This window comes from Dermacentor andersoni, chromosome 5 (genome assembly GCF_023375885.2).
Source record: "Dermacentor andersoni chromosome 5, qqDerAnde1_hic_scaffold, whole genome shotgun sequence".
NCBI classification, from domain to species: domain Eukaryota; kingdom Metazoa; phylum Arthropoda; class Arachnida; order Ixodida; family Ixodidae; genus Dermacentor; species Dermacentor andersoni.
In genome coordinates, this window is record NC_092818.1 from 19,250,960 (window position 1) to 19,272,119 (window position 21,160).

The 21,160-nt window shown below is 47.9% G+C and overlaps 1 protein-coding gene across 1 annotated transcript in view; it reads right to left on the minus strand.

Moving 5' to 3' along the window:
- The window catches only part of LOC126529853 (Na(+)/citrate cotransporter-like), a 92,462-nt gene that overhangs the window by 45,841 nt on the left and 25,461 nt on the right, over positions 1-21,160 (minus strand). The window contains exon 6 of the mRNA XM_050177319.2: positions 6,340-6,435. Coding sequence (XP_050033276.1) covers positions 6,340-6,435 — 96 coding nt within the window. The remainder of the gene's footprint in view (positions 1-6,339; positions 6,436-21,160) is intronic.

The window sequence follows — 21,160 nt, forward strand, 5'->3', positions numbered from 1 at the left end:
CCGAATTACTTCCTAGAATATTGCAAATAATGTTCTCATTGTGCTGCGAGGATTCAAACATACGATCAAAAGAGTGGCAGTCCACAATTCTACATTTCAGCCACTCTGAAGATACAGTCTGGGTGAATACTGATCCCGGAGAGCGTGATCTAGCCAACAGGTGCCTAGATTGGCTAACACCTGCTCAATGTCTGCGTACTGTATATAGAGCTGGCATCCACACCTTCAAGTTCTTACACATCACCTTCCCACTTGTGAAGGCAGTCCTATGTTAAGTTTTCTTGCATGTGATGACAATGATTGGGTGCATCTGCTTCATTAATCTTCTTCTAGTGCTTGGCTTCTCAGATTTACTGGATGGAGCTGTTGGTGTCTTGTTTTCCTCAAGCAAAGCGCGAGACATAGCAATGCGTAGCCCAAATATAGATTTGAGAAAACCAAAAAGAATTCAGCAGTAAGAAGCTAAAGGGTTGTTTTGGTGTAGATCAGTGGCTAAGTCCGGGTATGAAAGAGGAGGAAGAAAAGCCAAGTCTTTCCACTTCAACACTGAGGCACAACTGCCACAAATAAATAGGACTCTTACTTATTTTACTTTTTTAAAGAGATTACCGACTTGCATTGACAAGTGTTCACTTCAGCAAACACTGCATGAAGTAAGCTTCCTGTGCATATTTCACCAGCTACTGCATCATTGTTTCACATTATGAGTGAAACTGCAATTTTCTTTATGCCAGAACTTGCCCAATTTTGTGTTTTGCAGTGGGATGTTAGCAGTGCTAATAAGGCACCTAAATACTCATGAATAGTAATACAGAGAAAAAAAAGTAAGAAAGCAGTGGCTTTTTGTGCGTAGACTATGCATACACCTGGTGCTCTTATGGTCATTTTTTCCCTATCCGCTCAGCCATTCTAAACAAGAAAAGTTTATACACAATTAGTTTATACACAGACCACAACTAAACCACAGGTATCGTTGGTAAGCAAAGTATATTTATTCGGTGACATTTTCTGCAGCCCTGCTATTGAGCTTTCCTTCCTTCCTTTTCAGCTGTGCAGGTTCATTAAGAAGTGATGATACAGTTTGACAATTTTAATCATTGAAAGACTTAGCGAAACATTTTTCGGGTTGTTTTTTCTTGGTTTCAGACTCTGCACATTGCATTTTAAGGCATGTTTTCTGTGCTTGTTGCTTTTTCTTTATGGGTAGGGCATGTCAACATTTTTTACACCATTTCAAGTATGTGGTGCCATAGACTGTTCTTAGATGAAGTCTTGCCCTTTCATTCTGTACAATATGATGTCGGTTTTTTTGTGTCCAAGGCCGTTTTACAGCGTGATTGTAGCATTTTGCTAAGTTTTGCCTCTATCACCTAAGCTTGAAAGATTGCTACCCACTGGTGGTGGCATGACACATGTCACGTTTCTTTTTCAATAAAAGGAAGTCTGTCACTTATCCTGTGCACTGGTTGCCTTTTGTCTCTTTGAATTGCAATTTGTTGCCTATATTTGCTCTTTTGTTGCATTTCAGATTAGGAATGGCTATCATAATTGACATTTAACCATATTGCACACAATGTGGATGATATGTAATTGCAATATATGGCCACCATAAATATCATAGAAGTAAATAATTCAAGAATAGTGCCTTTGCATGGTGGTGCAGCCATGAATTGTGGCTATAAGGTACCAGCGCTGCAGATAGCACTGCTTGTGCAGAATATAGTGCAGCTCTACTACTTTCAAACATCATTGTTTTTATCTGCATTTGTATAGCTCCAGTTTCTGTGAACAACACACATCTGGTGGAAGGGTGGCTTGCACCTGCAGTTGGGTCCAATGAATAGCCAAATTTCTGCCCGTTTTCATGTTATTACCATATTAGTAAAGGCAGTCGTTCTTATAGTAGCCTGTTTGCCCAGTGTAGAAGCCGCTGCAGGGTGTCAGGATCTCATACACATCTTCAGCTTTGCAGGGGACACAGCATCTGGCACATAGTTTGTCACAAGCCATGTATTCGGGGCAAGTTGAGTTCACTCACTAGCAAAGGAAGAACCAAGCTTGTCGGATATGAAGTAAATGGCCTGTATACTCAGTGGCCTTCATTTCGTGTGACATATGTGGTTATAGCGACCCTTGTTTTAAGTATTTCTTGTCTAGCAGCGGTCGTTTGCTTTTTGAAACACTCAGGATAGCTTTCAGCAAGCTGGACAGGAATAACACTGAAAAACCAGCAGATGTTAATTGTCGCACTTATCATGCGAAGCTTCATACAGTATGATGAGGGCGTAAATAAAAGAGGGTGTTCCTCAAGGCCTTGTAGCACATGTTACACGAGTTTGGAGCAACATGATGTATAGCACTTTTTTGATCGCATGCTATAGGTTAAGCAGGTGTGGCCATGGTTGAAGTGCAGTGCAAGGTCAAGAAAACAGATATCTATGAGCAGCACCCTGGTAAGGAGACTCTGGGAAACCTAGTGGGAAGCCTGTTGAACATCTGATTGACTCACTTGCTGGCTCCACCAGGCAAAGTATGATAAAGAGAAGGAAGTCATCAACACATCAGAAGGTTTTTACATATAAACAATGTGCTAAGGTCATAACATGCCAACAAGTCTTAGTGCGCAGGCTATGCACGACCAACTACATATTGTAACTAACAAGGATGGAGTGGACAAAAAAGAACAGCGGCTCCATTAATTTAGTTTCACTGGTATCGACAGTGTTTTGTAAGCGTACATTGCCATACTCCCCAATGCCTTCTTGGGTGACATCAGCAAAGACCAGCTTGAGGCAAGGGGTAATAGACGTCACATGGACAGCACATTGTGTCCAAAAAGTAGGCACTTCACAGGGGCACTGGAGAAGGAACAGGTTATTAACAGTGGGCAAAGACAAGCTACTAAACACCCAACACTGTTGCCATGTAACGACCTCTGAAACAATCCCTCTTAAAGAGGAAATCATCTTTGTGTATCCATAAAGAGGGCAGATGGGCAAAGCCCCTTTAGTAATGCTGCCAGCTTCAAAAGCCTATTTTGCACATCCTGAATGCTTCCTTCTTAAGACTTTGCTGGGTGCAAGCATTCTACTGTCCAAAAGCTGTCATTGAGAGCACTGTTGGTTTGGTGGCAATAAAGTTCAAAAGCAATTGCAACAAACCTCCCTTCCAAATTGGCCTGGATGCTCACGGTGCTTATGAAGCAGCACCATGAGGCAAGCAAGGTGAATGGATGCCTCCAAGCCCTTGTTCGTTTATCACACTGTTCTGTTAGTAACAACCATGAGACTTGAAACCAACAAGCTCAAGCTCAGCACTCGCATGGTTACTGCGGAGGATTCATAAACAGCACAAAACAGAAAACTCAAGGGAAAGGATAAAGCACCATTTAACACTTAGTATTGCTACAGCACACCCCCTTCTTTTATTTTGTCTGGTCGTGCTACATCTTTTTACTATATATAGGCATGAACTTAGGTGATGTTCCCAATCAGTGTCCAATATTTATATACACTATCTGCTGGTTCAATGGTGTTCTAAACACTGCAATGGAAGCTTCAAGTAGAAAAGGTGCCTGGAAGAAAAAAAAAAGCTGTGCTGCAACCATCTTGGCAACATCTTGTCCCCTTATTAAAGTTGTGCTTTCATATCAACTTGAGCCCTCCAGTTTAGAGTAAAGTACCAGTGCGCTTATGAACAATGAATCAATTCTCAAAGAGCATGTGCAGTCCAGCCAAAAGCAGGGGCAAGAATCTGCAATGTGCTCCTGCATTGAAGGTGAATAACACGTGCCATAATGGCGAATGTGCTTTAGTAAGCTTCATTGCAATATTAATTTGTAATGTACAAGGAATTGCCCATGAAGCTTACCACGAGCACAGATGCACTTGCAAATTATGTCACAATTGAAAGTAACGAGCACAGTGTAAACCTATGTGCCCTTTCCACTCTTAGTATGCTTTACTGCACGATGCTTATTTACACCCCTGCATTGCGGTGTAGCAAGCTACAAAAGAACGGTTGCATAATTAGGCTTTTTACGATTATCTTTCTCGCAATACACTTTTTTCGCGGTGAAGCCTAAGCAATGTACTGCAGTGAAGCATACTAAAAGTGAAAAGGGGCCACTGTCACTGGACATAATAAGACTTCTTTAATTATACACTCGCGCACCCGCCGCCTCTCAGGTCACCTAAGTGGACATACTATGCTGGCTGATAGCGGCCCCCTCCCACTTTTAGTATGCTTCACCGCGTAACTAAAATGTACTGCGGCGATGAAGCCGTACATTTGTATTGAGTGAATAAACAAGTGGTTTTTACAACAGTAAGAAACGCGCACCATGCATCAGTCTACCACACGGAAGAGCGTCGCAATATACGGTAGCTGATTCACACAGGCCGTGTAGCCCACTTATCAGTCGTAAAGGGTATTATGGGTAATTCAAAATTTCAGACACACATATGTGTTTATGTTTAAGTTCGCACTCATTGCGTAATAAGACTCCCAGAACTTCCACAATAGAACGTAATTTACAACACACAAACGCAAAGAACACTATATGTCTCGTTTTCAACTCGGCCGTCATGCAAATGACATATAACGCGGAAAAACGTGAACATGCTGTGTGTTAGCGTCGTAAACTTCATACTAGGCAAGGAGCTAGCGCACCACAATCCCGCGACAGCCGCTAATGAGACCAAGACGGGAGCACATGTCTGTGAACGCGCAAACCCTAAACCACTCTGCTCCTCCGCCACCCCCGCTGCACGGCTGCATCAATCGTTTCAAGCACAGCACACCAAACACACATTCGGTGCTGAACAGTGGGCGGTCGACGCAGTTGCATTTACATGACTTGCAGCGAGCAGCACATGCCTCGATGTCCGTTCAGCAAAGTCGGACACGGCGACGCCACATCGCGGTTCGCAGAACTTCGCTGCCGAGGCGCTAGGCCACTTCGATATTTCAATTGTCACCACCGCCGGGTTCTCAAGAAAGCACGGGTCACACAACGCAGATTCTGTAGTGCCAGAGCTCATCGAGGCCAAAGCCGCATTGCCGCACCGCCACTATTCACGGCTTTCCGCCAAGTACACAGAACCTACAACCAACACACAAGCAACGCACGCACGATTACATGAGCAACGTTGAACAACGCGCGGTCCAGAGAACGATCACGCCGAGGACGAACACATTCGGCGCCAGCATCGCGCCTTCTCAAAAATCCCTAAATGATACTGTCCCTAGGCACCTAGGATCAGGTCACGTGAGGGATTTTTGTACGACAAATAGACGCACGCCGAAGTACGCAGCTGTTGGCGGAATGGAAGCCGCCACCCCCCTCCCTCCCGCGCAGCCTTCCCGCTTTCCTCCCTTTCACGGGCGAGATTGAGCCGCGAGCGTCAGTTTCCTTTGCGCCTGGCGTGAAATACGCTGCTGCTGCCGGAGCACAGCGCCCCCCCCCCCCTCCTCCCCCGATTTGTTTCATCCTCCCACGGCTTTTCGCGCTACGGAAGACGGCGCGTTTGCTGTATACGCTTTGCTCGCTGGCGCGCGCCAGATTTGGTTTCCGATCGCCGGATTCCCTTGCGTGCTTTCACTCGCATATGCAGCACACGGTACGCGGTAACGCTGTTATCGCCCTTAGACTTTATACGGTACAACACGGTGACGCCGACGGCAAAAATGCGCCTGGAGCACCCATACAACTGATATCGAAATAAAACGATGAAGCGAAGTGATGATGAAGTCATGAAGATGAAGCGATGTGACGAAGCGATGAAGCGTGTGCTGCTGACACGCGAGTTTTGCGCACGCGCGTTATAAGCAGACTCGCGTTCCTGTTGACCCGCTGTGTTCACGTACTCGTGTGAGTGGAAGGGACGGGAGATAAGCGACACGCTATCATTATCTATCATTTTACTGGGAGCTGACTAAGGCCGACAGTCTCCGTCAGCGTCATCTCGTGCACAGTCGAGGTGCGATGCCTAGGATGCCACGCTCGCCATTGTTGTCGGACCTGGTAGCCAACTGGTAGACGTGAACCCAACAAAAGTTGGCCTGCTTGCTGCGCCAGGCCAACGTGTGTCGCGACAGCGTGTACTTAAAGAGCCTCCGAGGAATTTAAGCCCAACGCTAAACCTTGCTGTCGATGTCAATGCTTCGCCCGGCGGGTGAAATGGCGAATTTAAAAAGAACATGTTCTGTTGAATATTTTAGCGCTTTCTACATTGTCAAGTTGATGCGTTCGTCGACGCTGATTCAATATAACGCTCCATTTCAATCATTGCACAATTATTGCAATGTAGGAAATAGTTTGTACAGTGGGCAACTTACTTATCGATGAGGTCCTCCTGCAGGTTGTAAACGAAGGGATAGGATCGCCGCAGCACCCAACAGAAGAACACGACCACGGAAGCCACCTGCCAGTTACTGCGGAAGCAAATGAAGGCAGCCTGAAGTACTGGCACAGAGTTCACATAAAGATCGAAAATAGCATATGCCATCCCAGTTCTCTTTGAGTCCACGAAACTACAGGTTACAATAAGTCCATGTGGCAATTATCGAATTTGACTGTGTATCTTGAGCGAAATCTTTGGAACTATCTTGAGCATATTCTAGTGAAGGCCTTGTGTGCAATAAATAAAATGTTACAGAGGGCACGAAATTATGCGCGAGAATGGAACAACGGTTTAAAGTGTCCCTGAAACAATAGATCGTGTGTGTGTGTGTTTTTTTTTGAGAGAGTAGAGAATAAAAAGAAAATAGCCTGTGGCACATAGAACTGTTGTAATACTTCAGCTGGATTATTCAAAGAGGAGGATTACTTACACGAGAAATTGAAATGCATAATTCAGTATTCTAAAGTTCAGTAATTAAGTTTCTAACTAGTTACTTTACGGCATATATTGTAATGTACGAATTGTAGACCTTGAGTTGCGAGACAGATTTAGTTTGAACGAATTCGCAGACACACAGCTGGCTCGAGATGTGCACTGTAAAACGTGCGGTAAAGGTGCACTGTTTTCCCACGTACTTTTTAAGAAAACGCCGTTGTATGTATTGAAGCACAGAAATAACTTGGACGCCTATGTGTTTTGTCACCCGCTTTGGGAATGAATATCTTAAAACTGGTGACGCCCTCGGACTGCGTTTCAAGAGGATGCGTCTTGCACACTCAGTCAGCAGCTACAATTCGTAAATTGGAATATGTGTCGTAAAGTAACTAGGTAGACACTGAATGGTTGTAATGCGCTTTATTAGTCGATTTATAAATTTATGTTTCTCGTGCAAGCAATGTCTGCCTCGTCGCGTAAGGCATCTAAATGTGTCGAACTGTGCTATCTGCCACGAGAAGAGTGGAAACCGAGAAGCGAGATTTTTATTAGTAATATCATAAGGAGTCAGCAAACAATGAGACGGAGGACAGCCTAGGGGAGATTATTGGCAGTTCTTAAATGAATTAAAGAAATGCCAAATAAATGAAAGTGAAAGCGGATGAAAAAACAACAGTTTGCACGGGGAATACGAACCCTCGTCTTCGCATTACGCGTGCGATGCTCTTACCAAGTGAGCTACCGCGGCTATCCTATCCTGTTATCCTATCCACTTTCTAGGATATTTACGTTTATCTGCTGAATCTAACTATAAGGCAGCTATCGTCGATGAACGATTAATCGATTAAATGTATCCAGCAAGCGAATAATCTTCATCATTATCCACCTTTCATTTAATCGACTTAATCGATTAGACATGTTCGATTAATCATTTTCTGGAGTTTGACAGGAATGGTGCGAAAATTTCGAAATTGTACTGGAATTGCGGAGCACGAGCAGTGACACTGCGGCTATGGTACAGCAATCTGTCGACTCGTCTTTTGCGAGTCCCGAGTGATGCCGAGCCTAGCGCTTCCCTGTCTTCGCCCTACACCGCACACGCGACCACGTCGCCCCATGCCGGAGGCTACAAATGTCCTCGCAACTAAAGGCGTACTATAGCGACCCAGTCGTTGATCGTCGTGCCACTCCCAGTGGCACAGCACTCGAACCGGTTTGGAGCAAGTATTTGACACAGCGATGGAGTTCACGTCGATTCCACCAGACCTACAGCTTCCGAGCGTCTATTCTCGCGTGCTGGTTGTCTGGCCACTCGAAGAAGGTGTCGCTTTCATCCAGACATCTCAGTCAATTGAAATACCTTCGCTCTGTAGAAAAGAACATGTGGCTTGAAATCCTAAACGAGTAATTTTATTTTCGCGTGTGTATATTGCAGTATCTTGCATGTTTTATTTGGACTTGATCATTTAGTTTTGTCATTTTTCTTGGTTCTTGTTCAACTATACTGCACTGGGATTTACTAGTGCCATGTATCTTGTTTAATTCTGCTCTTGTAACAAATATTGTTTATGTTTTCAAAGGCCACTAGCGCGAACTTTACTTAGTCTTTAACAAATTAAAGATTATTCATTATCAAACTTCATACACTTGTACTTCTAACTTGATTCCACCTCTCAAACATTAAGATAGGATTCTACAAAAGTAGATAACTGTGTTTTAGTCTATTTAAAGTGTCCAACGAAATTTCGGTTAATCACTTAATTGATGAAAAACTCTGCATCTAGAGCGATCATTCGATTAAAGACTAAAATGATAAATGAATATCCATTAATCGAATAAGAAAATTACTCAACCAACTCTAAAACTAACCCTGGCATTATATAACTGTTACAAATGGGATGGGTCTTATTAGAAGATGATAGGCGGTTACCGTATAGCAGGGGACAGGACGGTCATCCAAGGTCATCCAAGACCAACAGGCAGCGACCCTCGCGCACACCTCTACCTTCCCTCCCTTCGGCTGCGCCGTGCAGCGTGACAGCTTCTCCGGGGCCTGACGAAGCGCTCCGAGCGGGTGGCATCGCCCTATCGTGGTACAGTTTGAGCCGGGCGACGTACACGACTTGCGTTTTACGTGGCCGCCCGTTGTGTGAAGTCACTCTTGCGATGAAGTGTGTCACGTCACTCAAGCGTTTCCGTATGACGTATGTATGGGCCGGTGTATCGGGACATACATTTTGTTAAAACACGTTGGCGGGCTAGTTGGTTAGAATCCATGGTAGAGTGTATAAGCGCGACTGGACGAGGACGTAGAAAGAAACAGATACACAGACACAGCGCTGTGTCTGTGTATCTGTTTCTTTCTACGTCCTCGTCCAGTCGCGCTTATACACTCTACCATGGATAAATTTTGTGTGCATCCCATTTTTCCCCACAGGCATCCAAAGCGAAACAAAGTCCCCAGGAGCAAATGCGACGAGGATATGTCGAGCGTCATAATGAGCCTTGGCACGATCGTGAGAGGAGAGAGTCCTGAGGGGGGCCAGTCGACGGGCATCGTCGGCACGACATAAAGTCTATTGAAGAGTCCTCATGTGAGGATCAGGGGAGGATGGTGTGGAAGAAGCTTTGGGGGTTGCGAGTATGGATAAGAACGAAAGACTCATAACATGTGACTTCATGCTTGGCAGTATCGTAAGCGTACGTAACAAATGGTAAAATAGAATCCCAATTTTTGTGATTTGTGGAGACATACATGGCAAGCATGTTGGTCAGGGTACGATTCGTGCGATCAGTGAGGCCGTTTGTTTGCCGGTGGTAAGGGGTCGAGTGCCGGTAATCACATTTACAAAGACGTAGTAGTTCTTTCACAACATCCGCAGTAAACTGCCCTCCCCGATCCCTGATCGTAACGCGTGGAACACCGTTACGGGGAATAACAGAATACAGCAGGAAAGATGAACCGTCAGCTGCCGTAGCCGAAGCGAGCGCCGCCGTCTCACTATACCGGGTAAAATAGCCCGCACACACAGTAATCCAGCGACGTCCGGTAGTAGACTTGGGGAAGGGACCCAGCAAGTCGACACCAGATTTTTTAACTGGCAAGGTCGGCGACTTAACTAACTGCAAGGCACCCGCAGGAGGCATCATTAACTGCTTATGGCGTTGGCATATTGCATAGCTGAAAACATACTGCTTCGCCGTCTTCCCGAGCTGGGGCCAATAGAAACGTTGGTGCAGTCGGTGGAGCGTCAAGGTGGCCTGAAGTGATGTCATCGTGCACGGCGTGAAGGATCATAGATCTCGATGTCTGGGGAACCACGAGGAGATGTGGAGCGCCTTACAGCAGAATAATTCGCCTTGTATAATAATCTGTCAACAATAACCAAAGGTGAGCTCCATGCTAATGACCCGAACAGTTTCCTGATGCCACCACCTTCAAGCGTGAGCAACAGCACGACTCTTCCATTACACCTGTTCTTGGCGTCCAGAATAGGTGTAATGGAAGAGTCGCGCTGTTGCTCAGGCTTGAAGGTGGTGGCATCAGAATACTCTTCGGGCATGGTAAGGAGGTATTCATCTAAGTCATCGTGCGTATCTCGCATGCTTGGCGACGGAAGGCGAGATAAACATAACTCTTGTATGCGATAGAAAAGCCGTATTCTTGAAGCGGAATGACCACCGAGCTAATCGGCTAGATGGATCGCGTAGTCCAACTAATCAGCAATGAGAATGGTGGTCTATCAGTATCTTGAAGTGGCGGCCGTACGAGTATGATCGAAACTTGTGGCTGGAGAAGACAGCCACGAGGTATCCCAATTTGGTTAGGGTATAATTCAGCTCAGCCTTGGTGAGAGTACGGCTATAAATTGTAGCCGGTGAGGTAGCAAGATGTATTCGCTTTGTACTGGAGAAGAACGAGCAGCATGCACTGCTTCGAGAAAGATGACGACGACGAGTTTTTCGAAGCCTTGTGCCTATGTTGCCTCAGCTGTGTGACCTCTCGCTGCGATGCTCTACTTTCCGAGGGTTTAGTCAAACCAGAACACCTCTTGACATTTGGTGGAGGTGCTGGGCCATTTACAAACCCGGAACTCCGCAGCCGGGCGCTCCCTACCGTTTCTGCAATGCCTCAGGACGCCGCGCAGCTCATACTGGTTCGTTACAGCGCAATACAAGACAAGGGCACAAGAAGGTATAAAAACGACGACACGGCGCTGACTGTCAAGTTATATTTTATTGAACATATGTATGACATATACACACGCGCCAGTTTACAACCATGACATGCACGAGGCACAGAGATGCATCGAGGCAACGGTGACAATCTGACGCATAATCAAAATTGACATAGGTAACGCGATTCCTTATGAAGAGTGATGGACGGTTCGCAGATACACGCTTTGTCCCTAATCTTTATATTGTGAGCCTCGGCGGTTTCCCTTGTCAATTGGCCTGCGTGTTTAAAAATGACAGTAGTTTTTTTTTTTTTTTTAGATCGGCGCGACAGCCGCACGACTTGCAATGCTCCTGGAGATGAAGTCGCTCAACCCCTTGAAGAGATAGCTCACGCTCACGAAGTCGAGCATTGACACATCGCTTCGTTTGTCCCACGTACTCTCTACCACAAGATAATGGAATGGTATACACAACCTGCTTAGCACAAGTGATGTACAGACGCAATAAAAAATACGCGGCCCACGGCTCCGGGCACAGGAGCGGCCGCGGGGCCACACCGCGGCGCTGATATCGCCATCGGGCGCCTGCTTCGAGGGTGCACCGAATGACGCCAGGCTTCGCCCTCACTCTCGTGCGGCCAAGTCACGCGCTTGATAAATTTCAAGTGCGGCGTTCGGCTGTTTATCATGCGCACGACTTGGCCGCACGAGAGTGAGGGCGAAGATTGGTGTCACTCGGTGCACCCTCAAAGCAGGCGCCCGATGGCGATAGCAGCGCCGCGGTGTGGCCCCGCGGCCGCTCCTGCGCCCGGAGCCGTGGGCCACGTATTTTTGATTGCGACTGTACCTGTTCACATGTTTGAAAGGGCATTTTCCCTTCACTTGCGTATCCTTCAGCAAATTATCAACTAACGGGCATATGCGACCTATCTTATGTTTCGCAGAAAAACGAACGTCAATGACTGATATCCCTCCATTCTCTTCCACCCTTGTGCCCGTTTCCTGTGCTGTTTTCTATGATTCTACAGTTCTTCTCACGCCGTCTAAACTTGTTGCGCGCAGTCATCCCTTCTTGCTTCCCTTTGCCCTCCTTCCTTTTCGCCAGGGCTCCAGCACACTTTACGTTTCGAATCCGTTTTCGTGTCCATCAAGCTTACATCATGGCGAGTGCCTCGGTTTCGCTGACGAATTCGGCACGTGGTCGGTCTACGATGCACCTGATGACTTGACTCCTCTTCAGATTGACGCCATAGCCCTTCCTGTATGCGTCGGCGCATGAATGTGATCGAACGTTTGCCCCGTCTGTTGATCGCAACCTCACTCCGAGTAAGCGTGCGCAGATCATCGACGTCCTTAACCGATTTCCGACTTCTTTCAACCTCCAACAAGAATGTTTAGGACCTACCTCCATAGTCGTTCATCACATCGACAACGGCCGCCATGCGTCTCTACGTCAACGTCCATAACGTGTGTCCGCGACGGAGCACCGTGTCATCGATGAGCACACAGAAGACATGCTTCAACGCGGCGTGATACAGCCATCACACGGTCCCTGGGCGTCTCCGGTTGCGCTGGTCAAAAAGGAAGACGGCACAATTCGCTTTTGTGTGGACTATCGACGACTCAACAAGATAACTCGGAAAGATGTTTATCCTCTTCCCCGTATCGATGACGCACTGGACTGCCTCCAACGCGCTGAATTCTTTTCGTCCTTAGACTTACGATCCGGTTATTGGCAAGTCCCGCTGGCTGAGGCCGATGGCCCGAAAACGGCATTCGTTACGCCTGACGGCTTATATGAATTTACCATAATGCTCTTTGGCCTGTGTAAAGCACGTCTAATAAAGTTTTGTGAATGAATGAATGTGTCTCCTATTCTGAGATGACAGAATAGGACATCTGTGCGGCGCGATTTTTTTTTGCGGAGGGCCAGAAACCGAATTGTGGCTTTATCACGTACAACTTATGTTACCGAGTCCCACAAGCGTTGCCTGTGGTGTCGCAGTTTCCTTCGTAAGAAAGCACTCGGAGCTGTGGCAGGGAGATCAGCGGTATGATTAATAGCTTGCGATGCAATTGAAGTGGCCATATGTTCCGCCCGTATACTAGCACGTATACTAGCGCATACCTACCCTGAGTGCGGTGATTCAGCCAACTTAGAACACATGCTCTGGCGCTGCCCCTCGTTACGAGGCACAGATCAAGCAGACCGGTCAAGATGGCATACCTCACTGCGAAGCCCCGACTACGGGGACCAAATCTGGGCCGTCCAGAGAGCCCAGGATGCGGAGGCCAGGCTCGGCCCACCCGTCCCAACGTGGGAGCGGCCCGCTGCGTGATAATCGCGTTTATCAGGACTGCCAATAAAGTTTTGCCATCCATCCAACTGTTCCGCCAGAACATTACCCTCGATGCCCCTATGGCCAGGCACCCAGGATATAATGACAGGTTGGTTAGATATATATGCTTTACACAGGACGGAATAGAGCTCAATGAGTACGGGATTTTTGTGCTTACAGAGGGACTTCAAGGCCTTCACGACGCTAATAGAGTCTGAATATATAGCTGCTTTTTGGAGTTTTGATTTCCTTATGTGCTTCACAGCCGACAATAGTGCATAGGCTTCAGCCGTAACGACGCTTGTTTCCGGATGCAGTACATCGGATTCCGAGAACGATGGACCGACGGCTGCATAGGACACCCCGGCATGTGATTTAAATGCGTCTGTGCAGGACTCTGTGCAGGAGTGCTTGTACTGGAGTTCTAGGAAATGCACTCGGATTTAGAGCTCTGGGGCGTGCTTTGCAACTTCTAGAAAAGATATATCGCATTCTATCAGCTGCCACCCCCAAGGCGATAGCTGCTTAGCTGGAGGCATTAAGCGATGTTCGAGACGTGGGACGTCCATTTCAACGCAAAGCGCCCTCACACGCAGCGAAAAAGGCTGTCTTACAGAGGGACGATTCAAAAGAATGTGGAAGATGTAATATTGTTAACGGTAATAGAACACGGATGTTGATGATTGGAACGTAGTTTATGACAATATGTTAGGCTAATGTATGTTCTCTGCAGATTGAGTGACCACTCAGTTGATTCTAAATATAAACGTTGACTAGGACTTCTTCTAAAAGCGCCAGTGGCCAGGCGGATACCTATAGATGGTGGACGGGATCTAGTATCTTTAGCGCGCTCGGGTCGTCAGAGTGATAGATCACAGCACCATAGTCCAACCGTGATCAAATGAAGCTCTTGTAAAATTTCATTAAACACTTCCTGTCGCTGCACTGTGTTGTGTGGGATAAAATTTTCATTAAGTTCATTGTTTTTTAGCATTTCACCTTGAGATATTTTATGTGTGGAATAAAAGTTAGTTTAGAGCCAAGTATAATGCCTAAGAGCTTGTGCTCTTTATTCACAGGTATGCGTTGCCCATACATTTCGATATTGGGATCTGCAATGAGCCCTTTCTTTGTGAAAAGTACGCAAGAACTTTTGTTGGGGGGTTCACTTGAAATCCGTTCTCGTCTTCCCGTTTAGACAGTTTGTTCAAGCGTTGTACTTGTCTCTTACGCGCTTCAATGTTGCAGGGTTTGAAACCTATTTGCGTGTCGTCTACGTAGACGGAAGGAGAAACAGCTGGCGGTAATGAAGCAGGAAGCGTGTTCATCTTCATGATAAAGAGCGTGCAGTTAAGCAGGGCACAGTAGTGTCTTAAATGGTCGCGGCAATACGTTGCCGATCTTCACGTGGAATGTACGGTTGGGTAAATACCTTTCTAATATGTTTAGCACATTCCCACGGATGCCTATTCCCGACAAGTTTCGCAAGATCCCGTAACGCCACGTTGTGTCATACGCTTTCTCCATATTGAAACGTGCACTTGTTCTTTATCGGGTGACCACCTCTCTCCGCAGTGGTAGCAGAGCGGGCGGTTGTCAGGAGCACGCCAGACGTCTGTTTTCCTTGGGCAGTTTCGCTGGACGACGGGTGGGCGAGCTGGCAGCGGCGGCGGCGGACGGCGGACTACGTCATTTCAGCTCTCTGGCGCGGCCGCGGTGTGTAAAGGCTAAACCCCATGAGCACGATTTTCTGCGCGACAGCGACGAGCGACGGGTTCGAGCTACGGATCGGGCCGTCGCGTGAACAGATCGCTCGGTCTTGTCGCGCGATCGCTCGGTTCTGCAAATCTAGAATCTCGTCGCCCGGAAGTGCTATGAGCGACTAGCCAATAGCGCGAAGCCGGAACTGGATGCACATAACTCAAGTACTTCTGATTGTCGCGCGGAACGAGCAAACCATTGAATTTTTATACGTGCAAGAATAAGAACCTACTGCACGATTTTCAGAAGTATTTTATGCAGCTTTTTACAGTAAAACACATCAACTTAAGTTAATAAAGCACGCGTCACGCTAGTTTCGACGCCTATATTGCTGCCCTCATACCGGCAACACTGGGGAGACGTCGCTCGAAGTCGTCGCTCGCATGGGGTACGACTTGTAGGCGACGAGCGAACGCGACAGCCATCTCCATCGCGTCGCTTGTCGCTGTCGCGTGCAAGATCGCTTGCATGGGGTTTATACTTTACTTTGACGGCGGGCGACGGCGGCGTATCGCTTCAGGCTGGGCCTGTGGCGATTCCGGTGGCGCTTCGGGAAGTTCCAGTGACCGCTGGATTTCTCCTCTCACGACGTAATCGATCGAGGCAACTTGAAGCTGCAATCTCGAGAACATCCTCTGAAGTTCCTCTTGCACGACCGCTCTGAGGGTCTCGCGTAGGTAGTCGGTGCCCAGTGAGTGAACTTCAGCGTAGTTAGCTGGACTTGCGCGCCGGCTGAATTGCCGGTTTCGCATTTCTAGAGTTTTCTCGATGCTGGTGGATTCGCTAAGAAACTATTCGACGGTCTTCGGTGGGTTTCGTATCATTCTTGCAAAAAATTCTTGCTGTACACCATGCATGAGTAGGTGAACTTTCTTCTCCTCGGACATTTCCGGGTCGGCGTGGCGGAACAGACGGCTCATTTCTTCCGTTAAGATGGCAACGTTCTCGTTAGGTAGCTGCAATCGGGCTTCTAGCATAGTATCGGCCCTTTCCTTGCGCACGACACACGTAAAGGCCCGCAGGAAGCCGCTACGGAATAGGTCGCATGTTGTCAAGGTCGACTCCCGGTTCTCAAACCACCTTCTGGCGGCGTCTTCTAAGGCGAAGTATACGTGCCGCAGCTTGTCGTCGGAGTCCCAGTTGTTGAAAATCGCGAGTCGTTCCTAGGTCTCCAGCCAGGATTCCGGGTCTTCAGTCGCTGATCCACGAAAGTTTGGTGGGCCCCGAGGTTGTTGAAGGAGAATGGGGGACGCATGGGCAGCCACTGGGGTTGTCTTGGCCACGATCTTCTTGGTCGTCTCAGGTAGAAGTCCGTGCTCACGGGGCAGCTTTTGCAGTCGGTTACTTGCTCGATGATCCAGGACGACGTTGGTTTCGTCTTTGCTGTCCGAGCTTCGATCATGGCTTATCGGGGGCGTCCGGTACATCAACGAACAAGCACCTCCACCGGATGTCACGTGGTAGTGACGGTGAAGAAAACAGAAAAACTGTGAATGGCGAAGCTAGTGTTTCAGTGGGCGAACCTCTGCCCTGAAAAGTTACACTCAAAGCACAACAATATCGGCGTACACAGTCGGCGATCGTCGAAAATCTGATCAGCGGGTGAAGCGCGTCGGCCCCCATACATGAGTCATCGAAGGTTCCAGAGTAATCGCTGGTGCCCGCGTGTTTTCCAGAAAGCTGTACACCATTCGCGCCGCGCACACATGAAATCAGATCACACAAGGTTCGTCGACAACAGACAGCGGACAGAGCCATCGACAACATTCGAGAAACCTCAGATACATGCAGGCGCGTCCTGCACTGTGCGACATTCGTTAGGCGTTGAAACGTGGTCACCCGATAACACTGGTCACCCGAGAACAAGTACACTTGTCAATACCGAGAAATACAGCTAAGAGCTGTCTATGTCCGAGCGCATCACGGACATTAAAAAAATTGGGGTTTTACGTGCCAAAACCACCTTCTGATAATGAGGTACGCCGTAGTGGAGGACTCCGGAAATGTCAACCGCCTTAGGTTCTTTAACGTGCACCTAAATCTAAGTACACGGGTGTTTTCGCATTTCGCCCCCATCGAAATGCGGTCGCCGTTGCCGGGATTCAAACCCGCGACCTTGCGCTCAGCAGCCCAATACCATAGCCACTGAGCAACCGCGGCGGGTCCGGACATTTCCCTCAATGCGCACAATATGATCAATTGTGGACCGCCCTTCTCTGAAGCCATACTGATAGGGATCAAGCATATTGTGCTGTTCAGGGAAATGTATGAGTCGACGATTAATCAATTTTTCAAAAAGCTTACACAGACACCTTGTCAGAGCTATAGGTAGATAACTTGCCGCCAAGGAAGGGTCTTTATTCAGCTTCACGACGGAAATAGCAATAGCTTCTTTTCATGAGGATGGGAGGTATCCGGCGGCCTGCAGATAGAGTTGAAAAGTCCCAGAAGCGTCATCTGTGTGTCGATGTGTAGGTTTTTAATTATGTCATATTTGATTCTGTCAGCTCCCGGTGCAGAGCTTCTATATGCGCTCAAGGCAGCTCTCAGCTATGCAATATTAAAATGACGATTGTATGGTTCATTCGGACGGCATTTACAATCCAGTGACTTAAGTTAAGCTAATTGTTTATATTTAAGAAATGATTTTGTGTAATGTGTGGAGCTTGATACATGCTCGAAATGTTTGCCCAGAGCGTTGGCCTGGTCTTCCGAAGTAATCTCTTGATTGTCAACTAAGGGCAGAGGCTGGATATGCTACCCCTTTAGCTTTCTTAGGCCATTCCATACGCTTGAGTGCAGGATATTATGGCCGAGAGAAACCTCTCCCAGCTAGCCCCCCTTTCTGTCTCCGCGTGCGCCTTCCTTGTGGTTTTACCAGTTTAAATTACATGAGATTTTCTGCAGTCGGGGAGCGACGCATTAAAGCCCACACTTTGTTGTGCATCGTTCGTGCCAGTCTGCACAGCTCATTCTACCACGGGACTTGTCTTTTAGATGAGAGATCCTGTGTTTGTGGAGTGAATTTTTCAGCTGTGTCGAGTATAAAACAAGTAAAATACGCTACTGCTTCATCTATGCTAAAATCGGTGATAAGATGTCGTCATAAGTGGATTCTTTAAAATGATTCCATTCGGCGGAGGCTAGTTTCCACCAAGGGGCATGTGGAGGTATTCCTTAAGGATTGACTTCCTTAAGGATTTTTGGTTACATTCCATTGCAAGTCAGGGAAAATTGAAACAGAGCCAATCGGCAGGTGTATTGATGAATATGACTTATGATGAAGATTATAACAGGTTGGCTCCTTTTTGAAGAGGCACGTACGAACCGGAGCTTACAAGCACATTTTTAATGAAACGACCTATCGCGTCGCGTCGTGAGCCTCCTTACAACATTGGGCATTAAAATCGCCTACGAACTTGTAGGGGTCCGGAAGCTGATAAATAAGGTTATAAAATCGCTTTTTCCTAGATTATAATTTGGTGGTATGTATATGGAACATGCAGGGATGAATTTATTAAGATCTCAGTACCTTTCCACTTAGTGAAGAAGGTTGACCAGCGAAGTTGTGTATGTGGGCCCCTTAATGCGAACTGCACCTCCTGCGCGAGTCGGCCCGGCATTGCACTATCTTCGGGATTGGTCCAAGTATGGGGAGTGCTTAACGCCTGCTTCACCCCCGCCGCGGGTCGGCCCGGCATTGCACTATCTCCGGGATCGGCCCACGTGTGGGGAGTTTCTTGCTTGCGACACGAAAATTTCCTTGGAGAGTTGAGGTATACAGCTTCGCTGTAATAATCGCCCCCACTGGCACTGCCTCAAGGGGCGTCTGAAGGGGCGACATGATGACAAGCTACAGACTTGTCGACTACTAATGCTACACCGCCAGATGAGACATTCGCCTCGTTGCGGTCTTTACGATAGATGGTGTACTGACGAAGCAAGTTTGCGTGTGTGGGTTTCAGATGCATCTCTTGAACACACAGCAACTTTGGATTATGCATGCGTAGGAGTTCTGCAATGTCGGCTAGGTTATGAAGAAGTCCATTAATACTCCATTGTAGTATTTCTGTGTCCATGATGATAAATGTGTTTTGTGCTGTGTGGTTAAGAGACGAGGATTAGCTCAAGGGCCCTTTCCAGGCGCCGTGACGCGAGGTTTGTCTTTTTTGGAGCGATCGCGAGAGTCTGCCCGCTCCTTAGGTGCTGGTGGCGCCGTCTGGCTGGTGGTCGTGTCTATCGCCTCTTGCGAGGCGCTGCACACGCGCTCTACCGAGCGCCTCGTTTGACGTGAAGGCCTCGACACGTCGGACGAGACATTTGAAGCCACCGGTCCGGAGGTCGATGGTCCCTTCTGCTGGGGTGGCGGAACAGCACGAGCTGTAGCCGCGAGGGGGGGGGGGGGGGCGAGGGCGGGCGCGGATGGCGTCACCGCGGGCTCACTGCGTGTGAGCCGGACAGCCGCCGGAAGCCGTTGTGTCGGCGCCTCCTGACGCTTCACATCGGCAAAGCTGTTCTCGGACACGTGTGAAACCCGCCTGCGTGCCTCCGTAAATCATATATTCTCTTTTAATTTGATTGTTAGCATTAAAGTTAAGCTTTCTTTGCCTCTTCGAATTTCCCACTGCTGGTGCTGCTGCTGTGGCTGCTGCTGTCAGGCACACCGTGTCGGAGGGGGGAGGGGGTGGTTCAGAGCTTGCGTATACATGTCAGGGGTGAGTTAGACATGAAAGGCGGCGCTATAAACTCGTTTTCAGCCCACCGCGTCGAATGTGCACAATGCCCTCTGGAGCTCCCTGGCCGTCGCCACATTAGCCTCTTGACAGCTGTAATTATCCGTGACTCCCCTCAGAAGCATTGCAGACATTGCAGCGTTTCCCTTTTTGCTAACGTGCGAGTCCAGAGGGGACGTACATAGAACCGTAGAGAGGAGGGAGGAGAAGAGGCAGTTACCATACAAGGGGAGGGGGTATGAAGGTGACGTGAGAAGTCAAGGAAACCCTACTACTATACGACAGCGGTTGCGGGGAAACTGAATAAGCCTAAGTTCAAGCTACGGTATTCGTAAATTCCGTCGCCTATAGGTGGGCGCGCAAGGCGACTCAATATGGCGTCCACAGAGAGTATAGCAACCCCCGAGATCATGTGGGTCCTTCACTTCAGCTCATATTTGGCTTAGCGCTTCAAGATGGCTTTACCTTTTTCGCAATCACTGTCGCTAAGAGGCATCATGCGCCGAATAGACGTCTCAGAAATGCGGATATGGTGCCTTATTAAAGGGGAAGAGGTCACGAACGCCAACAACATTATTTGTTGCGACGTGAAGGCCTGCCGCGCATCGTCTGTCGCTGTGGAAGGGCTTTGCCTGCAGACGTCGCATGCCCGGCAGAAGCCACACGAGCAGCAATTTATGACCGGGAAGGTTCTATCAAGGAACGTTAGCTTGCCTTTTATCTTTTTCTTCGTGGGGATTGCGACGGTCCGCAAAGCCTGCCTTTCGCGCATTGCCGTTACGCTACAAAGAGTGATTTTACTTCTCTGCGACGTTTTCGAGCTCCTTTCACGGAGTTGTTGTGAGAAGATATTCATATTCGATAATGAAAGGAAAGATGTTACTAAGGTTATTACAGCTGCGGCTTTTCAGACGTCTTTTTCGTACGTCGCTATAATAGCGCATGCAGATGTAAAAAGACATGCCGGTTGTTTTATTTTCGCTGGTACAGTTGTATTATCGTTCTCGTGACGAGGAGTCGCGACAGAAGCTTGTTGCACTCACGTCGCAAATTCGGTGCCTGTGTTTTATGCTCTACCGATCTTGTTTTCGGGGCCACTGTAGCCGCAAAACTTTACCGTTCTGAGCTGTACCCGCGCACTGGGTACAGCTCAGAACGTAAACACATGCTTTTCTGGTGGGAGGATACAACGGTGACCACACTGCGGGTTGCTGCCGGTGAAACATAGCCCAATATACTACGCCCGCCGACGTAGACCTAAAGTAGTATTTCTCTAGAGCTGCGACAAAGTGCTGCAAGCATGTAAGTTT